This window comes from Dendropsophus ebraccatus, chromosome 9 (genome assembly GCF_027789765.1).
Source record: "Dendropsophus ebraccatus isolate aDenEbr1 chromosome 9, aDenEbr1.pat, whole genome shotgun sequence".
Classification (NCBI taxonomy): domain Eukaryota; kingdom Metazoa; phylum Chordata; class Amphibia; order Anura; family Hylidae; genus Dendropsophus; species Dendropsophus ebraccatus.
The window spans coordinates 74,408,227-74,434,884 of record NC_091462.1 but is presented as its reverse complement, the minus strand read 5'-3'; the positions used below and the strand labels follow the sequence as shown (position 1 = coordinate 74,434,884).

The following is a 26,658-nucleotide window of genomic DNA, read 5'->3' as shown; positions in this document are numbered from 1 at the left end:
GGGAAAAAAGCCCTTTATAAGCATTTCCCGTAATAAGCGTATATTGGGGATTTGTGTAACTTTGTGGGGCAATATAATACTTTAATAAGAAAAATTCGCTGGACTTTAATTTTGGATTCCCCAACTAAATTTAAGGAAAAGTAAGAGTAGACACTTCTGTACATTATGTGCAATGTATGTGGCACATACAGTATGTTGAAATCCTATAAATCTGGACACAAGAGGTAAGGGCTGATTATATCACAGCAAAGTGCAATCCGTGAATTTCTGGTGTCTACATAACACTACATGCCATACAAAAAAAAGTGTGCATTTAAAAGTGTCACTGGGGAGAAGATACATGGTAAAATTAGAGATTAATAAAAGTCTTTTACTTTTCCTCATTCACTTTAGTTAAGTAGTTACTTTAATAATTAGTTTGTTTTTCCAAAAATAAGCCCTACCCCTTTTTTTTCAGAGGGAGAAAAAAAAAATAATATAAGACCCTGACCTATTTTTGGGGAAACACAGTACTAATGGAAGCCAAATTACAGGGCTTGCATAGTTTATAGCAGTGCTTCTCAATTCCAGTCCTCAGGCCTCACCAACAGGTCATTATTTGAGGATTTCCCATACAAAGATCACCTGTGATGATACCTGATGCACTGACTATAATTATATCACCTGTGACATACTAAGGAAATCCTCAAAATATGACCTGTTGGTGAGGCCTGAGCACTGGAGTTCAGAAGCACTGGTTTATAGGGTAGAGCAACCTGGACAACCATCATCAACCTTCTTAGTATATACAGGATTGCAGCTGGGATTCATGGAGCCCTATAGCAAAAAAAAAAAAAAACAACCACTAGTGGCCACACAAAAAACTGTTATGTCAGTTTTGTGCCACTGCTATTCATTGAATAGCAGCCGCACAACCCTGACAGTGCACACAATGGAAAGCACTCGCCATTGTGTTTAAAGGGGTACTCCGGGCCGGGAGGTATTTTTGAGGATCGCTGGGGAGGGGGTGGAAATTGAAGTCGGAGGTCACTTACTGTACCTCCCCCGTTCCAGCGCCAGTGCCCGGATTGCGCCGCCCGGTACTCCCATCCCACAGCCGCTTCCTGGTCAGAGCATCGAGCGGCGTGATCCGGGCACCGGCGCTGGAACGGGGGGGGGGGGGGGGGGGGGGGGAGTGAACTCCGGCTTTCATTTCCATTACCCCCCGGCCTGGAGTACCCCCTTAATGGTGAATTGGGATGCGGGCGCACACGGATGTGTGTCAGTACCTGCCGAAATTGTCTTCACTTACACCAGCCAGGACGGTATAGGGATAGAGAAGAGGTCATCTACACAGAGAGCAGGAGCAGAACACTCAGGCCCTCTGACGTCTGGTAATCAGCACAGCCAGTGAGGGTCTGTGCTGTTATATACTTCTGATACTCTGAGTGTCTGCATGGGCTGTTAGCAGAAGTGATATCTTCCACTAGTGTAACTGCCCCCCTGGGAGCCCAGCCCCATAGCAGCTGCCTGGTTTTCCTATATTGTAGCTACAACACTAAGTATATACATTACTTGAGCCCAGCTAACACAATGACTTGTAGCAGCAGTTACTGTATCTTGTTTTTTTTTTTTGTTGTTGTTGTTTGTTTTGCACTAACAATTTACACATTGGGCTGTGGCCCCTTGTGGCTGTATTGCCCTAAGTACTAGCCTAATACTAAAACTGTCAGTCTATTCCTGACACAAACATTGGCATGCAACTTTCCACTGGTCAGTAATGGCACATAAACTTACAGTAGTGCGGCAAGATCCAGTACATAGCAGTACAGACATTCATGGGCACTGTTATGGTTGCCATTAGTGGCTGTCACCCAGCATCTCTTAACACATGTAGCACACCAAAATAACACTAAAACTTCTGGCTAGAATAATAAAAGACGTCACAAGAAGACAATCTGGTAATTTATAAGAAATAATTTGATTTTAGCGGGAGATTCTCTTTATGCTTACTATGCTGTCTGTATTTAATGTGACATTAATAAGCATAACACACAAATATACTCAGAACTAAATGGAACTATCCTAGGAGGATTACATATTTGCATAAAATTCCATCCATATTAAATTATAAGCTTTGTGAGATTCATAAAGCATGAAAATACATTAACTTCATTATGAGTAGTCAAATATGATGGAGGGAGCGCAGCCTAAATCACATATAGCATTCGCAGCACTGATGAAATAAATGTTACATTGGGAAAGTTAAGTCTATATTTTGCTCTATTTGAAAATACTGATATCATGTAGATTGCAAATCTGATAATAACCATAACACTAAGGGGATGGCGACGGCCATTGACGTAAGGTCTGTTATCCTTCAGTTTTATGGGATTTTATGGGTGTCTGAAACCTTTTCAATTTTAAGCATCATTAGACATGGCTGGGTAATTACTAAGGACTTTAAAACAATAAACAAATAGCAATGGTATTTTGTCATTACGTCTTCTATCAGATCTTTCACAAAATGCTAAATATACAACTTGTATTATTAGGGCTAATTTATCAATAAGAGAATAAAACTGGTCTTCAAAGGAAAGACTGTACAATGTTGAGGTACAATGTTGAGGGTACTACATGTCAGGCATCAGTCAATCACACACATAACATTATCTACTCTATCACTGCCCACACATCCAGATCACAATAAAAGGTTCAACAACCTGACCTCCTAATTGAAAAACGTACATCCACCCCTGTATTAGCATATATATATATATATATATATATATATATATATATATATATATATATATATATTCTAAAAAAAATCCCTGTCAATATATAACATTATTCTTTTAAATGACTCATAGCCACATAACCATTCTACATCATCATGTCTGAACCATATTGAGTGATAAGGATAGAAATTTCAGGGAAAAAGCTGCCCTCGGCACTAACTATAGAGTACATGCACAGAAAGGTGATATAGTCTTTTGGGTAGGCTGTTATGCTATTGGTGATCGGCCACCTACTTGTGGGGCAATGCTATTATAGGTAGCTTCCTTTGGACCAACACAGTACTGCAGGTTTGGGCAGGAGCGGATTTCCCGGAAGTGCTGTAGACTGCATTGCAAATGCATTATAATGCAGTCTATGGGACTTCCAGGAATTCCGTACCTTAGCCGTATCAGAAGCAGACTGCCCACCCGCAGGATTTTATTGCCGGATCCTTCGCGACATGATAGGTACTTTTGAAGAGATTATATATATATATATATATATATATATATATATATATATATATATTTTATATGTGCTCAGGGTGCAGTTAAATAGAAAAAAAATAGTCAGTCAGTGGCCACTGCAGTGTCTGCCTCCCTGGCTGAGCAGGAAGGTCCCTGTGAGACAGAGACTCAGGAAAATACAGCATGGCAGGGGATTAAAACTGAAAAAAGTGGGCATGGCAGAGGAGCAAAGGGGTTAAGTATATATAATTTTCTCCCATTTAAATTTGCCCTTAGTTAAAGTGGACCGGCCCGCCCCCAGTGGAAGGAAATCCCTTCCCCTCTATGAGGTGGCTCAATAAGAATCAATCATGGAGCCATGTCATAAAGGCGAGGGGGTTTCCTCCCAATGGGGGACTTCAGGCCGGGACGGTGCTTAGTAATAGACCGCCACTGTGTGCTGGAACGGGCCACAGTTCTTAAAAAGGACCACAGCACCAGCATTGCCGTGGCGGCGTCGATCTATTCATGGTAAAAACAGAAAAGAGATGTACTGCTTTAAATAGAAAAAAAAAATATCTGCAATACCCCTTTAAGGTGCGTTCACAACTACAGGATCCGCAGCAGATTTTCATGCTGCGGATCCGCTGCGTGTATGGGACCCATTGAGCTTCACAGTACAGGATCCGCAGCTGATTTCGCTGCAAACTCGCACCATGAAAATCCGCTGCGGATCCTGTAGGTGTGAATGCACCCTTACAGTGACTGTGACCGCTAGGCTTGTCATCCACTTTAGAAGGCAATACATTCAGCCACCACAGAATTAACTCTCATATTATTTAATTTATATTACTTAGTAATGATAACTGCTGCAAAGGGCAGTATTTCAACCTGCCCCCTTTTTAACCTACCAGTAATATAAAAGATCTCAGTTAAGTTTAATAGTCTATGGACTATGGTGACTATAAAGTAGCAAATTTGCTAGAACTCTGGACAAATCTAAAAATGCGGGTGGGCTTAGGGGTAGGGAGAACATAATAAAGAAGCTATGCTCAGGGCCGGGACAAGGAGTTTTGGTGCCCTAGGCAGAGAAGGCAAATGGCGCCCCCCCAAGCCACTGTTATCAGAATTGGCGCGGCACAGATAGTGTAAAGTGCCCCCACACTGTATTATGAGCCCCAGTACATTCGGTAGTTATCTTATAACATTCTTACCACCATACAGTGATTACATATTGCCTTTTGAAAATCAAAAGATATCACTAATGATACCATTGATTAATACCACCACACCATCACTACAACCCAGATAACAGAGTGCAGTTACATCCAGTTACTCACAGGTGACGTCTTCTCTGATCAGAGTCTTTCACATTTTCTTTTTCTCTCATCCAGCATGGGCCACCTTGAAGTCTTCTCCTGGCTGTGAATCCTCTCTCCAGAATCTGCCAGAGAAACATTTTAGGCTCCAGCACATACAGTAGTTAGGTCCTATATAGTAGTTACACCCCTCTGTGCCCCCATAATTTTAAGGTGTACCTGTGCCCCCACTTAATAATTAGGTATGCTCTGTGCCCCAGTATATTAGTAAGGTCCCTCTGTGCAGTCCCAATGTGTTATAGACCCCTGTGTGCTGACCCAGTAGTATATAGAGCCCCTGTGTGCTGCCCCCAGTTGTTTATATATCCCCTGTGGGCTCCACCAGTTTTGTGTGTGTATATATATCCCCTGTGTGCTCCCCCAGTTGTATATATATCCCCTGTGTGCTCCCCTAGTTTTGTATATACATATCCCGTGTGCTCTCCCAGTTGTATACATATCCCCTGTGTGCTGCCCCCAGTAGTATATAGACCCTTGTGTGCTTCCCCCAGTAGTATATAGACCCTTGTGTGCTGCCCCCAGTAGTATATAGACCCCCTGTGTGCTGCCCCAGTTATATATAGACCCCTGTGTGCTGCCTCCAGTAGTATATAGACCCCCTGTGTGCTGCCCCCAGTAGTATATAGACCCCCTGTGTGCTGCCCCCAGTAGTATATAGACCCCCTGTGTGCTGCCTCCAGTAGTATATAGACCCCTGTGTGCTGTCCCAGTAGTATATAGACCCCCTGTGTGCTGCCTTCAGTTATATATATATATATATATATATATATATATATCCCCTGTGTGCTGCCCCCAGTAGTATATAGACCCCGTTTGCTGCCCCCAGTTGTATATAGACCCCCTGTGTGCTGCCCCAGTAGTATATAAACCACCATGTGCTGCCTCCAGTAGTATATAGACCCCCTGTGTGCTTCCCCCCCAATTATATATATATATCCCCTGTGTGCTGCCCCCAGTTGTATATAATTTTTGTGTATATATATTTATGGATATACACACAGACACATTTCAGCATGTATATATATATATATATATATATATATATATATATATATATATACACACACACACACACAGGCACATACTTATGTATATACACACACACTTATGTATACACACACAGAGGCACACACATTTATGTACAGTATACAGACACACACACGGAGGCACACACATTTATGTACAGTATACACACACTTATGTATACACATACATTTATGTACAGTACACACACACACACACACACACACACACACACACACACACACTTGTGTGTGTATATAAATAAATAAACAAAATAAAACAAATAAACAGCCTTGGCTTTAGGCATAACACAAAATAAACTCTGCTTGTCCAGCACTAACTAAACAGAAGACGGCCCTGTCTATACGCTATGACTAGCTGCAGTCGCACGAACATAACATTGTATACAGTCCAGTATTTACCTTGGTCAGGTATATGGTTTCTCCTGAGGCTGCAGCCTTCCAGCACACTCAGCTGCACCCAGCCTCCCTCTGTCCATGGCTCTGCAAAACTTTATGAAGCTGCTGATGATCCAGCCTCAGCACCTGTGGCGTCTGACACCAAAACAATATCTGGAGTGGAGAAGTGGAATGGACAGCCCCACTACCAAGCCTGCCATCCATTCCTAAAAACCAGGCCCAAACACAGTTTATCAATACATCCCCAGCAACTACCTTTGCTGGAGATCACATCACATCCCTGTTTTTTCCATGTCTCAGATAGTGAGACATGAACTTCCCTCAGTCCTAGTAGGTGTAATAGCTGAACACAGGCAAAACATAGCGACCATCCAGGATTAACCCCTTCAGTGTCTCACATACCCTCCCCTTCTGTTCGAACCTGTGGGGGCGAACACCTTTAGCCAACAAACAGTGGGTTCTAGACAATGCATCAGCATTCCCTTGTAATTTACCAGCCCTGTGCTCTACGGTAAACTTAAAGTTCTGTAGTGTGAGAAACCATCTTGTTACCCGTGCATTTCTCGCTTTAGTCTGGCTCATCCAGGTGAGAGGGGAATGGTCTGTTACCAACCTGAAGTGTCGACCCAGCAGGTAATATCTCAAGGACTCTAGCGCCCATTTTATCGCCAGACACTCACGTTCAACGATGCTGTAATTTCTCTCTGCGGGTGTAAGCTTCCTACTAAGATAGGTGACTGGGTGCTCCTCACCCCCAACCTCTTGGGACAGGACAGCCCCTAAACCCACATCAGAAGCATCTGTCTGTACCACAAACATTTTGGTGAAGTCAGGAGTAATTAGGACTGGTTCTCTGCAGAGGACTGACTTCAACTTTTGGAACGCCCGCTCAGCCTCTTCACTCCACTTTACCATAATGGATCTACTTCCCTTGGTTAGATCTGTCAGGGGAGCTGCAATGGTGGCAAAGTTAGGGATGAATCTGCGGTAGTAGCCCACAATACCTAAAAAAGCTCTCACCTGCTTCTTAGTGACTGGCTGGGGCCAGGTTTGGATTGCCTCTACTTTATTAACTTGGCGCTTTATGACACCTCTTCCTATAAAGTACCCTAGGTAACGTGCCTCCTCCAAACCCAACGCACACTTTTTAGGGTTGGCCGTCAACCCTGCAGCCCTGAGAGAATCAATTACAGCCTGTACCTTTGCCAAGTGACTTTCCCAATCATCACTAAAAATAACGATGTCGTCTAGATATGCGGACGCATATCTACGGTGAGGTTTCAAGACAACATCCATTAATCTTTGGAAAGTGTCAGGAGCCCCATGTAGCCCAAAGGGAAGACAGACATACTGAAAAAGACCATCAGGGGTAACAAAAGCAGTCTTCTCTTTGGCACTGTCAGTGAGTGGTACCTGCCAATACCCTTTAGTCAAGTCTAATGTAGAGAAAAACCTAGCATGTCCCAGTCTCTCTATCAGTTCATCAACCCGTGGCATCGGGTAAGAGTCAAACTTTGAGACCTCATTCAGCTTTCTGAAGTCATTACAGAACCTCAGTGTCCCATCTGGTTTATGAATCAGGACAATGGGACTTGACCAATCACTTTTTGACTCTTCAATAACCCCAAGGTCCAACATCTTTCGGACCTCTTCTGATATGGCTTGTCTACGAGCCTCAGGTACTCTGTACGGTTTCAAATGGACCCGTACCTGTGGCTCAGTTACAATGTCGTGTTTGATTACTGACGTACGCCCAGGGACTTCCGAAAACACATCACTGTTTCTAAGCACAAACTCTTTTGTTTCCTGCATTTGCACCTTAGACAGGGTCTCTGAGATACGCACCTCGGGTTCCTTCTCACTAGGGGTGTTCACCCCAGACTTTACTGAAACACCCCTATTTAGCACACCCACAGCTGAAAGAGATTCCCTATCTTTCCAGGGTTTGAGCAAGTTCACATGGTATATCTGCTCAAGCTTTCTCCTGCCAGGCTGGTACACTTTGTAATTGACCTCCCCCACTCTCTCAATTACCTCATAGGGCCCTTGCCACATAGCCAGAAACTTACTTTCTACAGTGGGTACCAATACCAACACTCTGTCACCCGGGTTAAAGGTCCTGACTTTAGCTGCCCTGTTATAGACCCGACTCTGTGCCTCTTGTGCCTGCTCTAAGTGTTCCTTTACTAAGGGCATGACCACTGCTATTCTGTCCTGCATCAGAGTAATGTGCTCTATGACACTTTTGTAGGGGGTGTGTTCATTTTCCCAGGTTTCTTTGGCGATGTCAAGAAGGCCACGTGGGTGCCTGCCATACACTAGTTCGAACGGGGAAAACCCTGTGGAAGACTGAGGTAACAAACAATCCCAGTCCTTCCCATCCTTGCTGACCACCCTTTTTAACATGCCCTTCAAGGTTTTGTTAAATCTCTCCACCAGGCCATCAGTCTGGGGATGATACACTGATGTACGCAGATGCTTAATTTTTAGTAGCTTACACATCTCCTTCATGATCTTTGACAAAAATGGTGTCCCCTGGTCCGTGAGGATCTCCTTGGGTATGCCTGTACGGGAAAACATATGGAATAGCTCCCTGGCAATAAGTTTCGAGGAGGTGTTTTGCAAGGGTACAGCCTCAAGATACCGTGTGGCATAGTCTAACACAACCAATATATACTGATGCCCCATTGCAGACTTCACTACTGGGCCCACTAGATCAATAGCGATCCTGTCAAAAGGTACTTCTATAAATCGGTAGGGGTACCAAAGGGCTCCTAAAATGAGACATGGGGGCAGTTAGCTGACACACAGGACATGAGCCACAGTATCTTTTAACATCCTCATGTACACCGGGCCAATAGAACCTTTGCAAGACCCGTTCTCTGGTCTTTTCACACCCCAGGTGACCACCTAGCACATGTTTATGAGCCAGCTCTAAGACTACATGGCAATATGGTTGGGGTACAACTAGCTGTTCCAGCTCCTCCCCTCTTACCTTATCTACTCTGTACAGTAGGTCATTGTTAGTAGCCATGTAAGGGTATTCCTTATTTGCCCCTGGGACTTGAGATACACCATTTATCCTTTTTGCATTTTCCCGGGCCCTTAGCAATGTGGGATCACTAAGTTGAGCGGTCCCAAAATTGTCACGTGATACCTCTAGTTCTGGCATGTCCAGAACTTCCTCCTCATTCTGAGTGTCACCAGCCAGTACAGCTAGGGGAAGACTCTCATCTCCACTTGGGGTCACCCCTACAGCTGGTACCTCAGTATCTGGGTCATATGGTTCGGGGGTTACTCCCTGACACACATTATTACCATCAACATTAATATTTTCAGCAGACCATGTGTGCCTTCCCCTCCACAGGTCCCAAAATAACGGAAAGTCCCTTCCAAGTATCACCTTATGTATAAGAGATTTAACAACCCCCACTTCATGTGTAGTTGTACCACAAGGTGTGTCTACGCAAATAGTAGCAGTGGGGTATTCCCGAGTGTCCCCGTGTATGCATAGTACCCCAACTTTCCTTCCACTGTAGGCCCCCGAATTGACCAAAGTTCCATGCACTAGTGTCACAAGACTTCCAGAGTCCAGCAGAGCCGGGATGGGATATCCCCCAATGCACACGGTGCACATCTGTGGCTCAGTCTCGGTTATAGTTTCTGCGGCCAGAACGGGGTGTGCATATAGGGAGACACGTCTGGAGGCGGTGCAGTCCATGGGCTCGATGGTAAGGGGACAGTGAGCGGCTATGTGACCCCAGTCATGGCACCGCCAACATTGTATGCGGCCTTGGTCCCGAGACCCACGTTGTGGCCCAACCGCAGACTCACCCTCTGAGCCACCTCCCTTTACAACTCGACTCCTACCGGCAGTAAATGGAGCAGTCTTACCAGTTCCTTTGGCCGACTTGGTCTCCTTGGCACTGCTCCGGCTGGTAGAGGTCTGTAGCAGCTCCTCTGTGGCACGATACCTCTCCACTAAGTTCACCAGCTGGTCTGCATCAGTAGGGCCGGCTTGTCTAACCCAGCGCTGTATCCTAGGCGGCAAGGAACGGTTGAACTTATCCAGGACAACCCTCTCGACCACCTGTGCTGGAGTACACTTTTCTGGCTGTAGCCACTTTGTCACTAGGTGGATCAGGTTATGCATCTGGGACCGTGGGGGTAGGCTTTCTGAGAAATTCCAGGCGTGCACTCGGCCTGCACGCACCTGCATGGTTACCCCCAGCCGAGCAAGGATCTCTGCCTTTAGCTTGGTGTAGTCCCGAGAGTCCAGCTCATTCAGGTCATAGTAGGCCTTTTGTGATTCGCCTGTGAGGAAAGGTGCCACGACATCTGCCCACTGGTCCATGGGTAGCCTTTCACGCGCAGCAACTCTCTCATAGATGGTGAGATATGCTTCTACGTCATCTGTAGGAGTCATCTTTTGCAGCGCAGCTTGCACTGTGGCCCTCACGGACGGTTGCACTCCTCGGGCCCCTTGCAGATTTGTGTTTTGCCCCTCAGCAGTTGCAGTCCGCTGTGCAGTTACTGCATCTCTCAGTGCAGCCACTTGTTCCATCAGTAGGCGATTCGTCTCCTGCTGTTGTACATTAGCCTGGGCCTGTGCTTGCTGCTGCTGCTGCTGCATGGCCTGAGCCTGTGCTTGCTGCTGCTGCTTCTGCTGCAGAGCCTGAGCCTGTGCTTGCTGCTGCATGGCCTGCTTTAGTCTCCTCTCGCTGTTGGAGATTAGTTTCTTTTTGCTGCAGATTGGCTTGGATCATTTGTTTGACCAGGTCCTCCATTGCAGTAGTCTTTTTATGCAGTTCACCTGCAGCTTTCACCCAGGACATACACAGGTCACAAAATGAGTCTTTATAGTGTGTCTCTCTTTAAGACTGCGTTTTTTTTTTTCAGTGCCCGCTCCGAAGCACCATATGTGGGAGGATTTGCTCAGTAGAGTGCAGGATTGCAATGTGAACAGCAGTCAACAGGCTCAAACGAATGAAGTCCAAGTACAGGCTTTGCCTGCGTTTATTCTCCAATACAAGAAAACAAATAAACAGCGTTGGCTTAAGGCATAACACAAAATAAACTCTGCTTGTCCAGCACTAACTAAACAGAAGACGGCCCTGTCTATACGCTATGACTAGCTGCAGTCGCACGAACATAACATTGTATACAGTCCAGTATTTACCTTGGTCAGGTATATGGCTTCTCCTGAGGCTGCAGCCTTCCAGCACTCTCAGCTGCACCCAGCCTCACTCTGTCCATGGCTCTGCAAAACTTTATGAAGCTGCTGATGATCCAGACTCAGCACCTGTGGCGTCTGATGCCAAACAATATCTGGAGTGGAGGAAGCGGAATGGACAGCCCCACTACCAAGCCTGCCACCCATTCCTAAAAACCAGGCCCAAACACACTTTATCAATACATCCCCAGCAACTACCTTTGCTGGAGATCACATCACATCCCTGTTTTTTCCATGTCTCAGATAGTGAGACATGAACTTCCCTCAGTCCTAGTAGGTGTAATAGCTGAACACAGGTGAAACATAGCGACCATCCAGGATTAACCCCTTCAGTGTCTCACAATACATACACACACACACACACACACACACACTCACATGTATACATACACACACACACACACTCACATGTATACATACACACACACACACTTATGTACACACACAGACACAAAACAGCTACCTCTCAGCTAGGATGCTTGCACTTTCTGTCCTCACCATCCTGGGACTGTCATGGAGGAGTCTGCTGCTGCTGCTGATGATGATAATGATGCAGCAGTGATGAGCAGCTGACAGGAGAGGCAGGGGCACACACTTCCTGGTCCCCCTGTGTGGTCTCTGCAGGCTGCCGTTCCTCACCTCCTCCTCCTCTTCCTCCTTGGCCCGACAGCTGAGCAGCTCCCAGAGCCTGGAGGATGTGCAGCAGGGGATGTGAGTAATGCTGCACAGTCCCCCATGCTGGTGTCCTGGAGCAGGTCAGACGCCTCCTGGCTGTGGAAGCTCAGCCAGAGCAGTGTCCCGGCAGGGAGCCACCCCTCCCCCCTCCTATGTACAGCAGCAGCAGCAGAGGACTTGACAGACCTGTGCATCTCCCGGCAGGGGGCTGATGTAATCACCTCCTGTGTGCTGCTTCCGGGTTCGGCCTGATGGCGCCCCCTGCTGTTTGGCGCCCTAGGCCATCGCCTACCCCTGCCTACTCTTTGTCCCGGCCCTGGCTATACTTACCCATCCCCATGCCCCCCAGCATGGTGTTACCAGCTCTCTGTCAGCCTCTGGTCTTCAGTTTCACCTGGCTTTCTGTGTCCTGATGGGAAGTACCTGACTGAGCAGACAATTCTAAGTTGGGACATGACATTACCAAACCAAGAGCTGCAGAAGGCCAGCGGGGTCAGTGAGTGGTGACCCTGCACTGCAGGGGGCATGGGACCCCCTGCCCGCCTGGGATTTTTAGATTTGGTCAGATTTTTCCTTTAGGCCAGTGCTTCTCAATTCCAGTCCTCAGGCCTCACCAACGGGTCATGTTTTGAGGATTTCCTTAGTATTTCACAGGTGATATAATTATACTCAGTGCATCAGGTATTATCACAGGTGATCTTTGTATGGGAAATCCTTAAAACATGACCTGTTGGTGAGGCCTGAGGACTGGAATTGAGAAGCACTGCTTTAGGCTATGTTCACACAGTGTAATACAACAGCTGATACTGCAAATAAATTAACCATTTACTTTCATTCACACTACACCAGGAAGGACGGCCACATAGTGTGTGAACAGTCTGTTTTCTACGGCCGTTTGTGAACTGCAGTCGTAGAAAGAGAATTTGTGCAGCCGCAGTAAACAACATCTGTAGTTAATGTGCTGTGTGCACAACAACGGCCATTGTTCTATTGAAATCAATAGAACTCAATGAATTCTGAAACCTAGTCCATTGTTTTCAATGACCACTATGACCGTCGTTTCCCGAAATCATTACACTGTGTGAACATAGCTTAAATCTGTACACCTCCTCAGCTTTTCACATTGTTTTCCCCAATTCTCTTACCAATTTGGAGTCATTGCCTTGGAATATGATACAGCCATATTTTGTCGCCTGCATAAGTAGCACTTACCTCCTCATTGCAGCTTTGTGTTTTATTCCCAGGAAATAAACAACTGTGTCTGGTCATATAAAGACAAGGCTCATAAAGTTAGAGAGGAATAGCAACATATTTAGTAAAATCGCTGCAGGGTATCAACAAGACTGTAAATCTGAAGGTTGAAAATTGCCTTCAACTCTTGCTTTATTGATTATTAGATAGCAGCTTTTTGAAACTTATTTATGACAAACAAAAGGCCAAGACACAATAAAAAACATTTATTAAAGCTGCCATTGTCATAAGTGTGCTAGAAGTTATAAGGTTAAAAAACAAAGATTTACAGTGTAATGTGCCTGTGTTCTGGAGGTACTAAGTTTGCATTTATTGGGGGAGAAATTATTCATACTGAGAGAGGAATTTGCAGGACATTAAACTCACAAATTTCCATTCCTCCCATCAGCAATAAAGAGTATAGATGTGGGGGTTGAATCTGTCATTTATCTGCTCCTTTTGTTAAGACAACTCAGGTTTACCTACAGTCCTATGGGACAAATTGTCACTATATACTGACACTCACACATCTTCCCCACATCTTACGTGCGCTACATGTGATGGAGAATTCATTAGGCTTTGGAAAAATCTGAAATTTGCAGAGTTAAATGCAAATAAAAAATCATTAACAGAAAAAAGATGCACTTTGGGAGCGGTATAATTCTTAGGCTAAGGGTGGTATTACACGGAACGATAATCGGCCGAATTGGCCCGATTCGGCCGATTATCGCTCCGTGTAATAAATGCAACGATCAGCCGATGACAACGATCATCGGCTTATCGTTGACATAGGTTAGAACCTATTTTCGTCGGGCGCCGACCGCGCACCGCTGTGTGTAATAGCGGTGCGTGGCCGGCGACTAACGATATACATTACCCATCCACGTTCCAGGGCTGCTCCTGCCGTCCGCTTCTCCCTGCGGCCCGCGCGCGCTCTAGCGTCACTGAGGCCTGTCAGCTGATAGGCCGCTCAGCCAATCACAGGCCGCGGCGGTCCCGGCCTGTGATTGGCTGAGCGGCCTACCAGCTGACAGGCTGCTGTGACGCTAGAGAGCGCGCGGGACCCCCGGGAGAAGCGGACGCAGGAGCAGCCCTGGAACGTGGATGGGTAATGTATGCCAGTTTAGCAAGGGCTGCAAGGACATCGGTAACGATGTCCTTGCAGCTCTTGTCAAACGATTATCGGGCCGTGTAATAGGTCCAGTAAACGAGCAACGATCTAGCAGATCGCTGCTCGTTTACAGGTATTATCGGGCCCTGCTCGGCCCGTGTAATACCACCCTAAGTTCACACAACGTAAATTTTCTATTAATCACGGCTGTTGTTGCCGATTTGCAACAACGGCCGTGGTTAATAGAAAATTTACATTGCACTGCAGTCAATGGAATCCCGGGTGGAGTGTATACACATAGTATATGTTCTGAGGAGTGCATGCGCTTACAATTAGTGCTCTCCCACGCCCAAAATCTCACAGCCAGGTTAGCTGAACCCCCTGATGATGCTTGGAACCACCGGCTTCAACATGTAACAAATTACAAAAAAATGGGGAGTGATCTTGTATTTTAACCTACACATACTAAACACAGAAAGGTCAAGGTTCAGAGGGTACACCAGGACTGGGAGCTAAAATCCGACTCCCCCCCAGATGCCAGGATCACATGTAGCCGCTTTCCCGCGGCAGTCACTCAGAGCACTCCATGGCTCCTCTATCCCTCTAAAAAGAGGAAGAGATCGGAGCCTTTGCTAATTCCCTGGATGAAGTGTTCATGCACAAAGCCATGTTATTCTGTACGGAAAATATCTGCTGGAAATGAAAACTTGTGGTCAGGAAAGGGGAAAACTGGCTTAGCCTGGAAGTGATTTACAGAAAACTTTATATAAATACCAGGACTTTTTCTGACAATACATAGCTTTTAATCAGAGGACCAGAGAGGTAACATTTCCATGAGGAGACTGTCATATAGAAGTATGGAGACTTACAGGCCATTCTCTCAGTGAGCTGCTTTGCGTATACTTTCTTCCCACACTGCCTTTAAGAAATGGTTGTTGATTAAAAGTAAATACAAAGTAACACTAAAGAAAAGCAATATGAAAATATGATCAATAATATGTTCACATTCACATTCTCGTTTCAGCCTAGCATGAAGCACAGGATCAAATACTGTCAGAGTGGCCCTTTTGATACAGATTTTCCAAGGGCTATGCTGTCGAGAAAGGGGGTTCAAATAGATTAAAGGCGTTAGAATAACATGGCCACTTTCTTTCAGATAAAGCCCCACTCTTGTCTCCTGTTCAGGTGTGGTTTGCATTTAATCTCTATTCACTTCAATGGAGCAGAGTTTCTAAACCTGCACCCAAACTGGAGGCAAGAACAGTGCTGTCTCTGGAAGAAAGCGAGCATGTTGTTCTAATGCTGGATAACCCCTTTAATATCATTGTATCCTGTAACCTCCTACAGAGGGAGGCCAGGACAATGGGCACGGCACCCCTGCCCAAAAAGATTCAATACTTCATTGTCCATTCAGGATAAAAGAGAGCTGGTCAAGTAAGCCAACATTATACTAGGGCACATAGAAAGGGCCTGGATCAAAATGGACAAACCCTTTAAATTGCTGTTCAATAGACATTTTAGATCTTAATAAAACAGAGCCAAGGAAACTCTTGTTCTTAGAAAAAGAATGGACAAGTACTGTAATCTGTTTCACTTTATAAACCTCCAAACATATTTTACAGCAAAAATGTTCTTCTTATGAAGTTTTTAGTAGAAATTGTTGTTTTCTTTATTTTTTATTCATTGGGAGCACAATGCTGTCTGATAGCCCAGAACATTTCTGTGCAAGAAAGGTCTAATATTTATTTGTTTTCCTCTCTTAAAGGTCTTCTTGGTATGGTGGCTCACATGATGTACACTCAAGTCCTTCAGGTCACTGTGAGTTTAGGACCTGAAGACTGGAGACCCCATTCATGGGATTATGGGTGGTCTTTCTGGTATGTAATGATGCAAATTGATAACTATAATTTGTAAGATCTATATTTAGTATAATGTGTGAGACATAACATTGCTATATACAGATGACAGCCAGGAAAGCTTGGACTAAATACAATGGTTTTCACATTGTCAATCTTACAAAATCCATGTCTAGGAGATGTGTTCACATAAAGATTCCAAGTTTGCAGCTGGTGTTTACCGAGGCAGTAACATTAAAGATACCATAGCAATAGCTATAAATAATTTTACAGGCATCTAGGAGTTACTGAATGTTCTAGTTGCCTAAATCCCTTTGAAATAGTTTGAAGTGCTGTGAGGTCACTTATAATGGGCTGAATGGTGGAACAGCAGAAAATGTAAATGTATTACTATAGCTCTGTGAGTTTTAACAATTTGGACAATGTTGTACATGTAATATAAAAGAAATATTTAAAAATGTTATGGAAAAATATTCCCTAGTCCTTTAACCTCTTCTGCATATTACAAAGGAATTGTCTGCGGTATTAAGAAGCCTGTAAAAATACATTTAAAATTCATTCAAGTTGTTAGAAATGAAGAAAATAAAAACACTGCTCTGGGACCCCCTAGGGGGATAAACCAAAGTGTCAAATGTGTTTTGTGAAAACTAAAAACAAAAGAAATTCACCTTTTCCCAATTCATTGATGAACTCATTTCCACTGAAATATCTGTTTAAGGGCTTTAAGGACTGTCTGCATGGATTCACACTGATATCACTATCTTTTTCTTATCATGTGGGGAAAAAATCTGCACAGAACCTTCAGGGAAATGGATGTACAGAGCAGATTTTCAGTCTACAGCATATTGGTTTATGTTGTGGATGCGCTGCAGAATTGTTGCAGATTTCTTCAGTCATTCATCCCCATTGACGGAGGTTCTTACCATCCAATGCTCACACTTCATGAGTGTCTCTTGCTCACCATACCAACTCACAGGGGCTGAATGCCGCTAAGGAAGCAGGTCTCTGACACATCACACCCAAACACGAACACATCTTCAAACACATTCCCCACATGTTACTTCTTCCTTTTATTAAACCCCTATGCTCTTTTTTAATGGGGTACACCGACATCAAGGAAACAAAAAATTGCAGCAGAAGCCTATAGCATGCCTTACATGTCTGCCTCACTTCTTCAACCACCAACAATCCATTAGTTTTGTGGTTTTTAGTTCTGGTTTTCCTGGTTCTTCTTCCTAGTTGAGAAATTGCTCAGAACTGCAACTCCCAGAATTCTTTGCTTTCTCTCAGCTGTTCATTGCAGTCCTTCCACCCTGCCTACTGTCTTCCCTTAGCACTACTGCCAGTTCCCCGCCAAAGCAGTTGCAGAATATCTCATTCCACTGCAGACTATAGTGGGGCTGCAGCACCTGTCGAATTTATTCCCTAGCCTGCTCTTTCTGTAACATTATCCAATACAAGGCAGCATGCTATAAAGATACCTCACTCTAAAGATATATAAAATATATATGGGGATGTACTAGAGGTCAAAGATAAGATCCAGCCAGGCCTGGTACAATGCTCAATTGACACATTAGTCCTAATAAGAGATGAGCAAACCTCAAGCATGCTCGAGTCGATGCGATCCCGAACTTTCGGCATCTGATTAGCAGGGGCTGCTGAACTTGGATAAAGCCCTAAGGCTATGTGGAAAAGATGGATATAGTCATTGGCTGTATCCATGTTTTCAAGACAACCTTAGAGCTTTATCCAAGTTCTGCAGCCCCCGCTAATCAAATGCCGAACGTTTGGGTTCGGATCGACTCGAACCCTAACCCGGTTCGCTCATCTCTAGTCCTAATACATAGTATTTGAGAGCCTTTTGACAGTGTCCAACAGTTTTTCATTTATAAACATAAATTTGACATGTTTTACATAGTTTTTTTTATTCGCTTGATAAAACCAGCAATTTATATCTATCCTGTTCTTCCAGTAATGCTCATGATTCTGCTGTAGCAGTGCTGTACAGCTGTATAACACCATATATTTTCCATAAAAGTAAAGTGAGTACTGCAATAGCAATGCCATGTGTAGACTCTTTGTCCTCAGATGTAATAGTTTTCTATAGATGCACTGTTTATGCCTTTAGTACATAAATACTGTTTTGACACTCACTATATTCTTTGTGTTTTCCAGCCTTGCTTGGTGTTCCTTCACATGTTGCATGGCAGCTTCCGTCACCACCCTGAATTCATATACAAAAACAGTCATCGAGTTCGGTCACAAGCATAAGATTTTTGAGCAAGCTCTGCAAGAAGAACAGTCATTCACTGATCACAATGCCCTTAAGTACATAAAGGAGCGTCCGGTCCAGTCTATTTCTAGCTCCTTGGAAATATCAGATGATGCAACCAGAAATATCAGGAAATCTGTGCTAGCGTCAACATCAGTTGATCTTGGAGAAATACGGGATTCATTGGGAGAAGAACAATGTTAATATCGTGTTTCAATCTACAATTTATAGTAATGCATTTCTTTCTCTTAGTGTTTTATTGGTTAATAACAAAGATTTACAATCCTATACTTGACATTTTTTTATTTACATTTTTTTATTTTTTATTTGGAGACCAATTCAGTTCAAAATGCTCATACATGAAGCTTAAATCATTTCTCTATCTTAGTCTGAATTTCCACTGCTGTTCTGTCAACAAGTATTCAAGATGATGTATGAAGGGGCATAAATAGCACCCCTCAAGTGCCAGTGCTGTTTTTGTGACATCACATTGTTTTTGCACAGATGCTATCTAATAAATTTGGCTTTGCCACAATCATACATTTCAAGAATGATCTTATACCAGTTTTCTTTCATCAAATGTTTTCCAGTTTTGCCTTTGTAGGTCTGGACTGTGCCGGTAAGTGACATCTGTGTGACTTGACCACTGTCCCTGTGAACATGCTCTCTCTAGAACAGTCAAGGCAAGCCAACAATCCTATTATTTTTAATTATGCCCTAAGCAGGGGCAAGGTGCCAACCAGGGCAGCTTCTAGACAATTTAATAAACAGTTCAAATTATCTATATTGCATCTTCATAATGTCTGAGATAAGAGAAAGAACCTAGCAGGGACCATACAGAAATGCTCCCAACATTTAGTAAACTTTTAGAAGGTTGGAAATTCTAGAATTCATATACAAAAACAGTCATTGGTTCTTGGTGGGAAATCCCTGTAATGGCTGAGGACACTGGAGCTGTCATGGCACTGGACATTTTACCCCAAAATGATTTTTTGAGGCAGGGTATTTTTTTTAGCTCTGTTCCTGCCCATTGCATGTTGAGGCCCCCCTTTGCTAGGTTGCAGTCACAAAGCATTTAGCAACAGGCCTAGAGGGTGTGCAGATGTTTTGGGGTGGCTGGGAGCAGTTTCCCAGCCTTGTCATCCAGACTTGACTGGTGCAGTGAAAGGGGGGCTGCAAAGTAGGTGTTCTCTCCCAGGGCACACCAAATAAGTGTTGGCTGATGTGTATCGTAGTGCCCTTGATTCTGAAGTGCAGAACCCTAGCCAAACACAGGAGGTCTCTCAAATAGTTCAACAATCTTAAGGATAAATCTTCCACTAACAAGTTGGAGGCACAATCTCTTAAAGGGGTAGTGCGGCGCTAAACGCACTGTTATGCTCAGCCAATCGTGGCTGAGCAGCTGATGAGGCGGCAGAGGGGGGCCGGCACCAGGGATGGCTGGAGTGGCTCAGCCGGTCTCCCAAAGATGTCGTCATTGTCACAAGATGGCGGCCGGGGGTTGACACGAATTTGGTGAGTATAATGCACCACACTTCCGGGGTGGGGGGAACACAAAGAAGGGGGCCATTCACATACATAACACACATTACAAAGTATAACTTTGTAATGTGTGTTATTTTGTGAATAAATGTTTAGCGCCGCACTACCCCTTTAATAATTACGGTAACAAGCAGGGTAACAAGCATGACATGAACAAATGGACCCTTAAAGTGACAATGTATACTGGGGTACCTTTCACTTGTAGTCCTTTAGGTTTATGTTAGTCCTCTAGCCCTTTCTAGTTTCTCTCTTACTAATGCAAGAGTATTGATACCTTAGTACATGAATAAAGTTGAGAGGCAAGAGGGTCTGGTCTGCATATCCTTTAGGTTTGCCACTCATTGTCTTCCTGATGCCACTATTCCCATATACAAGCTGTGGATCTATAGGTTTCATAATGTGAAAACCACACTGCGTTAGGCCTGGCCCAAAGCTCTGAAAGGTCCAATATACTTCTATAAAGCACTTGTACACCTTATCCCCAAAGACATGACATGCAGGACATGACAAGTTTCCTTCAGGAGCACCTTGGCTCCAAGTGATCCAGGATTAGACCTTGTTAGACCTACTGATCCCAAAAGGGGAATAGACAGCACATCCTCTGCCTAGGAGAGGCAGATCTGAAAAAAGTTGTCCGACATTAACTGAAAATCTACTATTTTGCTGGGGCTGTGGGAAACAAAACAGTGCTGTATACTTACCTGTCCCGCTGCATTGCAGTTGTCGGTTCGCCCTCTCTCCAACGCTGTCATTGTTTTGACAACATCTGCTGACATGCCGCTCTCACCGGAAATGGCCACTCAGCATAGTGTATGGCACAATATAGTGCTGTCTATGCTAAGTGGCCATTTCCGGTGGGAGCAGTACATCGATGAGTGTTGTCAAAACAATGAGAGTGGAGGGAGGGGGCCGAAAGCAACAGATATGGTGGAGCGGGACAGGTGAGTGTACTACACTGTTGTGTCCCCCAAAGCCTCGGCAGAATAGTAGATTTTCAGTTTATGCTGGACAATTCCTCTTTAGGGATTATCCAGGCTTAGAAAATATGTCCACTTTCTTCCAGAAACAATACAATACTTTTTTTTTAGTCCTGGGTAACCCATTTGGGGAACTCCGGGGAAAAGAGTCCTAGAGTTAATTCCTCCCTGACTTAGGATATTCTCAATACTAATTGTATAAGAAAGGCAGAAGGTATATGTCTGAGTATAAAGCTTAGTTTAACCCCCTACTTACAGTCAGAAATCAAATGAAATACAAAACAGCATGCAGGCATGAAATGCTGGGCTAAGTAACTCTCTCCCATGTCTGGTAGCTAACTGCATAGAGTGAAAGAGGATAAGCTGCAATACTAGGCACAGCCCCTAATCAAGAGTGGTGCTGTGTCTTAAAAATAGCCTCAGGTAAGCCCTTTAAGTCTCTGTAATATTTGCTAGCTCTGCTTTGGTTAAGATAGTCTATTTGCACAAGGTTATTAAAGTAACTGTTTGATGTTGAAAGTTCAAACACCAAAGCCAGATCACAGAAAGTAAAGAGGGAAAAAAAAACCTTAGGGAAAATACTTTATTAAAAAAAATCTCACTTATGAAACACAAATGTTTGCAACATTAAAATGATTTTCCTCTAAAGTAAAAGAAAAAGCGTATGACATAGACCAAACATTTCACAGGAAAAGCCCTTTTAGTGAGAGGGATCTCCTCTTTAAAAAATGCCTTTTATATTTTCTTTAGCCTGTAAGGGGGGCTTCCCATCTGGAATGACTCAAAAATAACAACAGTTATTCCACAGTTCAGTAATAATGATATAGTAGATTCACTTTACCTTGCAAAATGTAATGCAATACTTTATCATTATGTGCAGAAGTAAGAATATTTTTAATCACATATCACTAGTTTTTTAGTAGTCTAGTGGACTGGTCTCCATCCTTATTCATTACACCTCTCTACTTACTATTCACTTTGCTAGATGTGAATCTTCAGGTCCTCCTAGGCCACAGGACACGAAATCGCTCACTATCCTCTGTTTTTAAGGCCAACTATTTCAGTCCATACAGCAATGGTACAATCAGCTCCCCAACTTTTTTTTAATGACAACATTCAGACCCTCCCTGGTCCTATCATACAGCCAAATGCTTTTCCCTACTATGTCATAATGTTCCTTAGAAATGATTAATTCCATTTTATTATTATATTTGTCAGGTCTCTAGCTTTGGTCAAAATGAAAAATAAGAGGTTTTGGGGGGTTTCCAGTTTAGCCACCTCTACTCTGCACCATGTAAAAGAGATTGTGTGACGGTCGGGGCCCCTAGGGTCGGTAACTTCCAGGGGGAGTTTGGGTCACTTAGGCACTTGTCACGGTAGCATAGAGTAGTAGATGCCTCCCCCTAGGTTGTTGGTACCGCCACTCACAATATGTAGACCTTTTCACAGTAGCTTTGTCCTACTGGGATCAGTTCCTCTGGCTTTAGGTAACTGTCCTGCATGTTTTAGAGAGGTTACTGGCGTGGTCAAGGTGTTTCCTAGGTGGCTTCTGTCCTCTTAGTGGAGCTTAGCACTGCATAGCTGTCCTAGTTACTTGAATAAAGAAAGTCTGTTTCTGTGTCCCTGTCAGCGGTCCTGGCCAAAGCCAGGCCCTGGCTTAACTTCTGCAGACTGGTTTGTTTTGCTTCCTCTTACACTGAATACTACACTAGAACTGCTCGATTCCTTCCACTAAAAACTAACTAATCCTACAGGGGCCAAACTAAACCCCCCTGTGAGTGGTGGCTTAGTGTGTGTGTGTGTGTGTGTGTGTGTGTGTGTGTGTGTGTGTGAGAGAGAGAAAGAGAGAGAGAGAGAGAGAGAGAAAATAAAAGATAGGACAGAGGAGAATTAGCACCTGTAACTGGTAAGCACACAACATATTGTACAAACAATTTAACCCTTCCACTCCTTAAGTTTGCAATAAGTTTAGAGAGTGGGGAAAACACAATACTACATCTCCCACTTGTGTGAACCTGAGGGAGTGACTTACTAAGGTGCCGAACACAGCACCAATGGTGGGACACCACAATTGCATGATCAAGTAACCTATGCCCTGCCTTTTATGCCTCATAGTGTAAGATGTAAAATATGGAAGAATTGCTGTTGGGGTGTGCTGGATCAGGATCAGTTGAATGGCAGAGAAGCTAATTCGAGAAGGAGACATGGTACTGTACAGATTTGGACAGTAAAAGGGTTTATTCATGTAAAAGTACATTAAACAGAAATAAAAGCATCATGATATTAATTTTACAACATTAAGAGTCTTTAGTCTATTTTATCTGAATCATATTCAACATGAAATAAAATATTGTTGCTAGAATTAATTGTAATATAAATAAAAGAAAACTTCCGTCTATTAGATACCAATATTCATTAGCAGCTTTTGTTATGTTCCAATGAATTCTATGCCAATATGTAGAGGGTTGATTTACATGGAAAGGGTTAATATGACAGATGCTCAGCTTCTGCCATTAATCTAAGCTGCACAAAAAAGCCTTTCCTCATCAGCAAGACTATCGATTATAATAACAGCTACAAGAAATGAGAATAGATTGATGTCAGTGTCCTTTAGGCTTTCCACAACAGGATTCATTTATCACGTCCAGGTGAACAACAATCTAAGGTTCAAGGGGAACTCCAGCAATCCCATAAAAAATGAAATGCACAAAAAGCATATAGGTGCACTCACCAACGATCCCCCACAGATTTAAACTTTTACAAATGATCACAATTTTACATCATGGCACCCGGCCAGGAAACTACATCTCCCAGAATGTATCAACTGCCAGGTATCTGCACTTGTCTTCTAGTATCTGCTCCCCACCACTGGTTCGATCTGCTTCTGCTTTGCACAGTAAACACATTATCTATCTCTCCATCCATCTACATAAATAGATTAGAGAGAAAGATGAAACAACAGTGTTTCCTTTCCCCTATTCTACTCAGGAGAGGCTGTTGTTTGCCTACACTTTGCCAGTTGATCACTGTGTGAAGTCAGTGGTGGGTGGGGTTACAGCTTGCCTAGCAACAGAAGAGACGAAGAAGGAAGTTAGGATTTTCAGCAGCTTCAGGGATTGAGTTATGAATTGCTGCAGACAAACAAACCAATACACCAATTGCAAACAATCTTAGAATATGAGTAGGGATTGAACAGGGTTAAATCTTTCTTAACTTGAGTTCCCCTTTAAATTTACACATTGCAGACTGTGAATTTTAAATGTGCATTTGCACAGGTAAAATCCTCAGCGGATTACAGTACAATACATATACATACGCAAATACTACACAAAGGCCGTGTTCACGCAATGAAAATGCAATGTGCATTATTTAATTGCAATATTGATAATTTCATTGTGTTACGTAATCACTTTGCAGTAATTAATCATTTCATTGCTGTCCAGCCACTTCAATTACGTATTTCCAAATCCTGTCCCATCAACTGCATTTACCACAGGTGACTCCTGTCAGGGTGGATAAACATCTCAAAGAGGATCAAGAGAAATAGAGTCATAGGGGGAGATTTATCAAACATGGTGTAAAGAAGAATTGGCTCAGTTGCACCTAGCAACCATTCAGATTCCACCTTTCATCTTCCAAAGAGTCTATGAGGAAAGAAAAGTGGAATCTTATTGGTTGCTTGGGGCAACTCTACTTTGCACCTGTTTGATAAATCTCCCCCCATAGGGTCTACATACCGGATTTTTTCACTTTTTATTAAATTAGCAAATGTGTGCTTAAAATAACAATCTTATTACAGCTGTTACTGATACCTTCAGGTTGGTGCTCGGTTGGCATGCCTTATGCCCAATACAGTGAATAGTCCCGGAAACCAACTGTCAATCTCTATGGAACACATTGTAAATTGTAGCCGCAACATTTTCTAGTAAATCAACACAGAAATTTTGCCCTAGCAAGTAATTGGCCCTAAAACAGCTTCAATGAGTTTATTGTGTCAGCGAAAATGTCAACGTTATAGCTGCTGAAAAATGTAATCATTAAAACTAACAGGTCTGGGCAGGAAGGGGTTAATCAGAATAAGAGTTACTCTTAGACAGAGCAGCAGTTACTGTATGTCCTTATGTGAATAGGAACCTGCTGTAATGCATAACACAGCCACTACAAAAATTCTGATTTGTGCTAGAACAAGAAAATATAAACAATGAAGGGAATGAGGCTGTGGCCAATGCATTATACAAAGACAAATTAACCCCTTCCTATTCTGATCCTTGCCCTTGTTGGTGTATGTGATTGTTGCCTGTCCTCTATTGCTGTAACAGGTCACTACCCCCTCCCCTGTTGCTGGATCTCTTAATCACCCAATCCTGTTACTGTATCTGATAGTTTCCCCTGTCCCCGATTACTGTACCTAATCATCCCCTTGTCCCCCATTACTGTACCTGATCATTGCCCCGTCCCTTGTTTCTGTACCTGAAAGTCACCCCTGTTACTATCATCATACCTGATCATCATCCCTGTTACTGTATGCATGAAAATTTCCTGCGAAACTTCTAAGCCCTATAACATCCTAAAAAATAAAAGGACCTTTACCAAATAATGCCAACATAAAGTAGGGATATTGTAAATGCTAATCTTATGTCATTTGTGTTGCGTGACCATCTTTGTTTCAAGCAGAGAATTTCCAACATAGAAAAATGCTAACTTCATGTTCAGTCTTGCAGACATAGGGATATATAACAATCTTTTCATGTCATATTTTTCTTCTAAGTGCCATAGAGGCCATACCAAGCTGCGACATGCGCGTCTCCTTCCTCCCCTACCTGCCCTGAATGATTGATGTACAAGGTTCCATACTGGAGGCCAATACCTCTACATCACTCGTGCATGCTGCAGCTTGGCAACTCTTGAGCTTGGAAGGAAAATATGATTTTATGACTTTGCAAACAGCCATCATCAGAGGAAGGTATTAATTTTTAGTTCACCAGCTATCTGTCTGTATCTGCAGCTCTGAGCATGATATAGAGTTGACAGATGCCCTCTAATAAAGGTAGTGCCTGATACATATGACTGCTGTCTCACCGATTCATAATATAACCATATGTGCGGGTTCTAAATCAACATAATGGCGTGGATTAAGGGAATTGTCAACAAAGAAATTTCTGCCATAATAAAACTTCAGTAACTGAAATGGAAAAAGTTTAAGCGGCTATATCCACAGACTGTATCAAAAACAATACATGAAAGTTAATCATTGAAAATATGAGAGATTATTTAAAAGAAAATGACAAATGCTTCTAAAAATTAGCATTGCAGATCTATTCCCTTGGCCGGGTGAAGCTGAGCACTGTGAGCCATTTTACTGGCTGACTGCATTTAGGTTCTTCTTTCTGCACTGATCTCCAGGGGTGGAGGGTCAGAACGGGAGGGGAAACAAAGATTCTGTAAGGCAACAGTAACCTCCAAGCTTTGTGACTGGCGGTCGGTCAAGTTTCCATTCCAGTGAGTGTATGCCTTATTCAAAAAGCCACAATAGGTTTGTACAGTGTGAAGCATGTCTAAAATAGGAAGGATGGAATCTTTTAGAGAATAGTAGATATTGATTTTATTTCAAACAACTTATTTTCTTTAGTAGTCTATTTTATCAGTCAAAAGTAAACAAAGCGACACACAAACACAGTGACCCTAATTCATTAATCTGTCCAAAACAGTCTGGTTTTCCCCAAAGCAACCAATTA

At 43.4% G+C, this 26,658-nt stretch overlaps 1 protein-coding gene across 2 annotated transcripts in view; it reads left to right on the top strand.

Moving 5' to 3' along the window:
• GSG1L (GSG1 like) overlaps nucleotides 1-18,942 on the top strand; it is a 110,262-nt gene extending 91,320 nt beyond the window's left edge. For both annotated transcript variants that reach the window (XM_069985392.1, XM_069985391.1), the window contains 2 exons: nucleotides 16,042-16,153; nucleotides 18,308-18,942. In XM_069985392.1, coding sequence (XP_069841493.1) covers nucleotides 16,042-16,153; nucleotides 18,308-18,608 — 413 coding nt within the window. In that variant the 3' untranslated portion in view covers nucleotides 18,609-18,942. The remainder of the gene's footprint in view (nucleotides 1-16,041; nucleotides 16,154-18,307) is intronic.
• The last annotated feature ends 7,716 nt before the right edge of the window (nucleotides 18,943-26,658 follow it).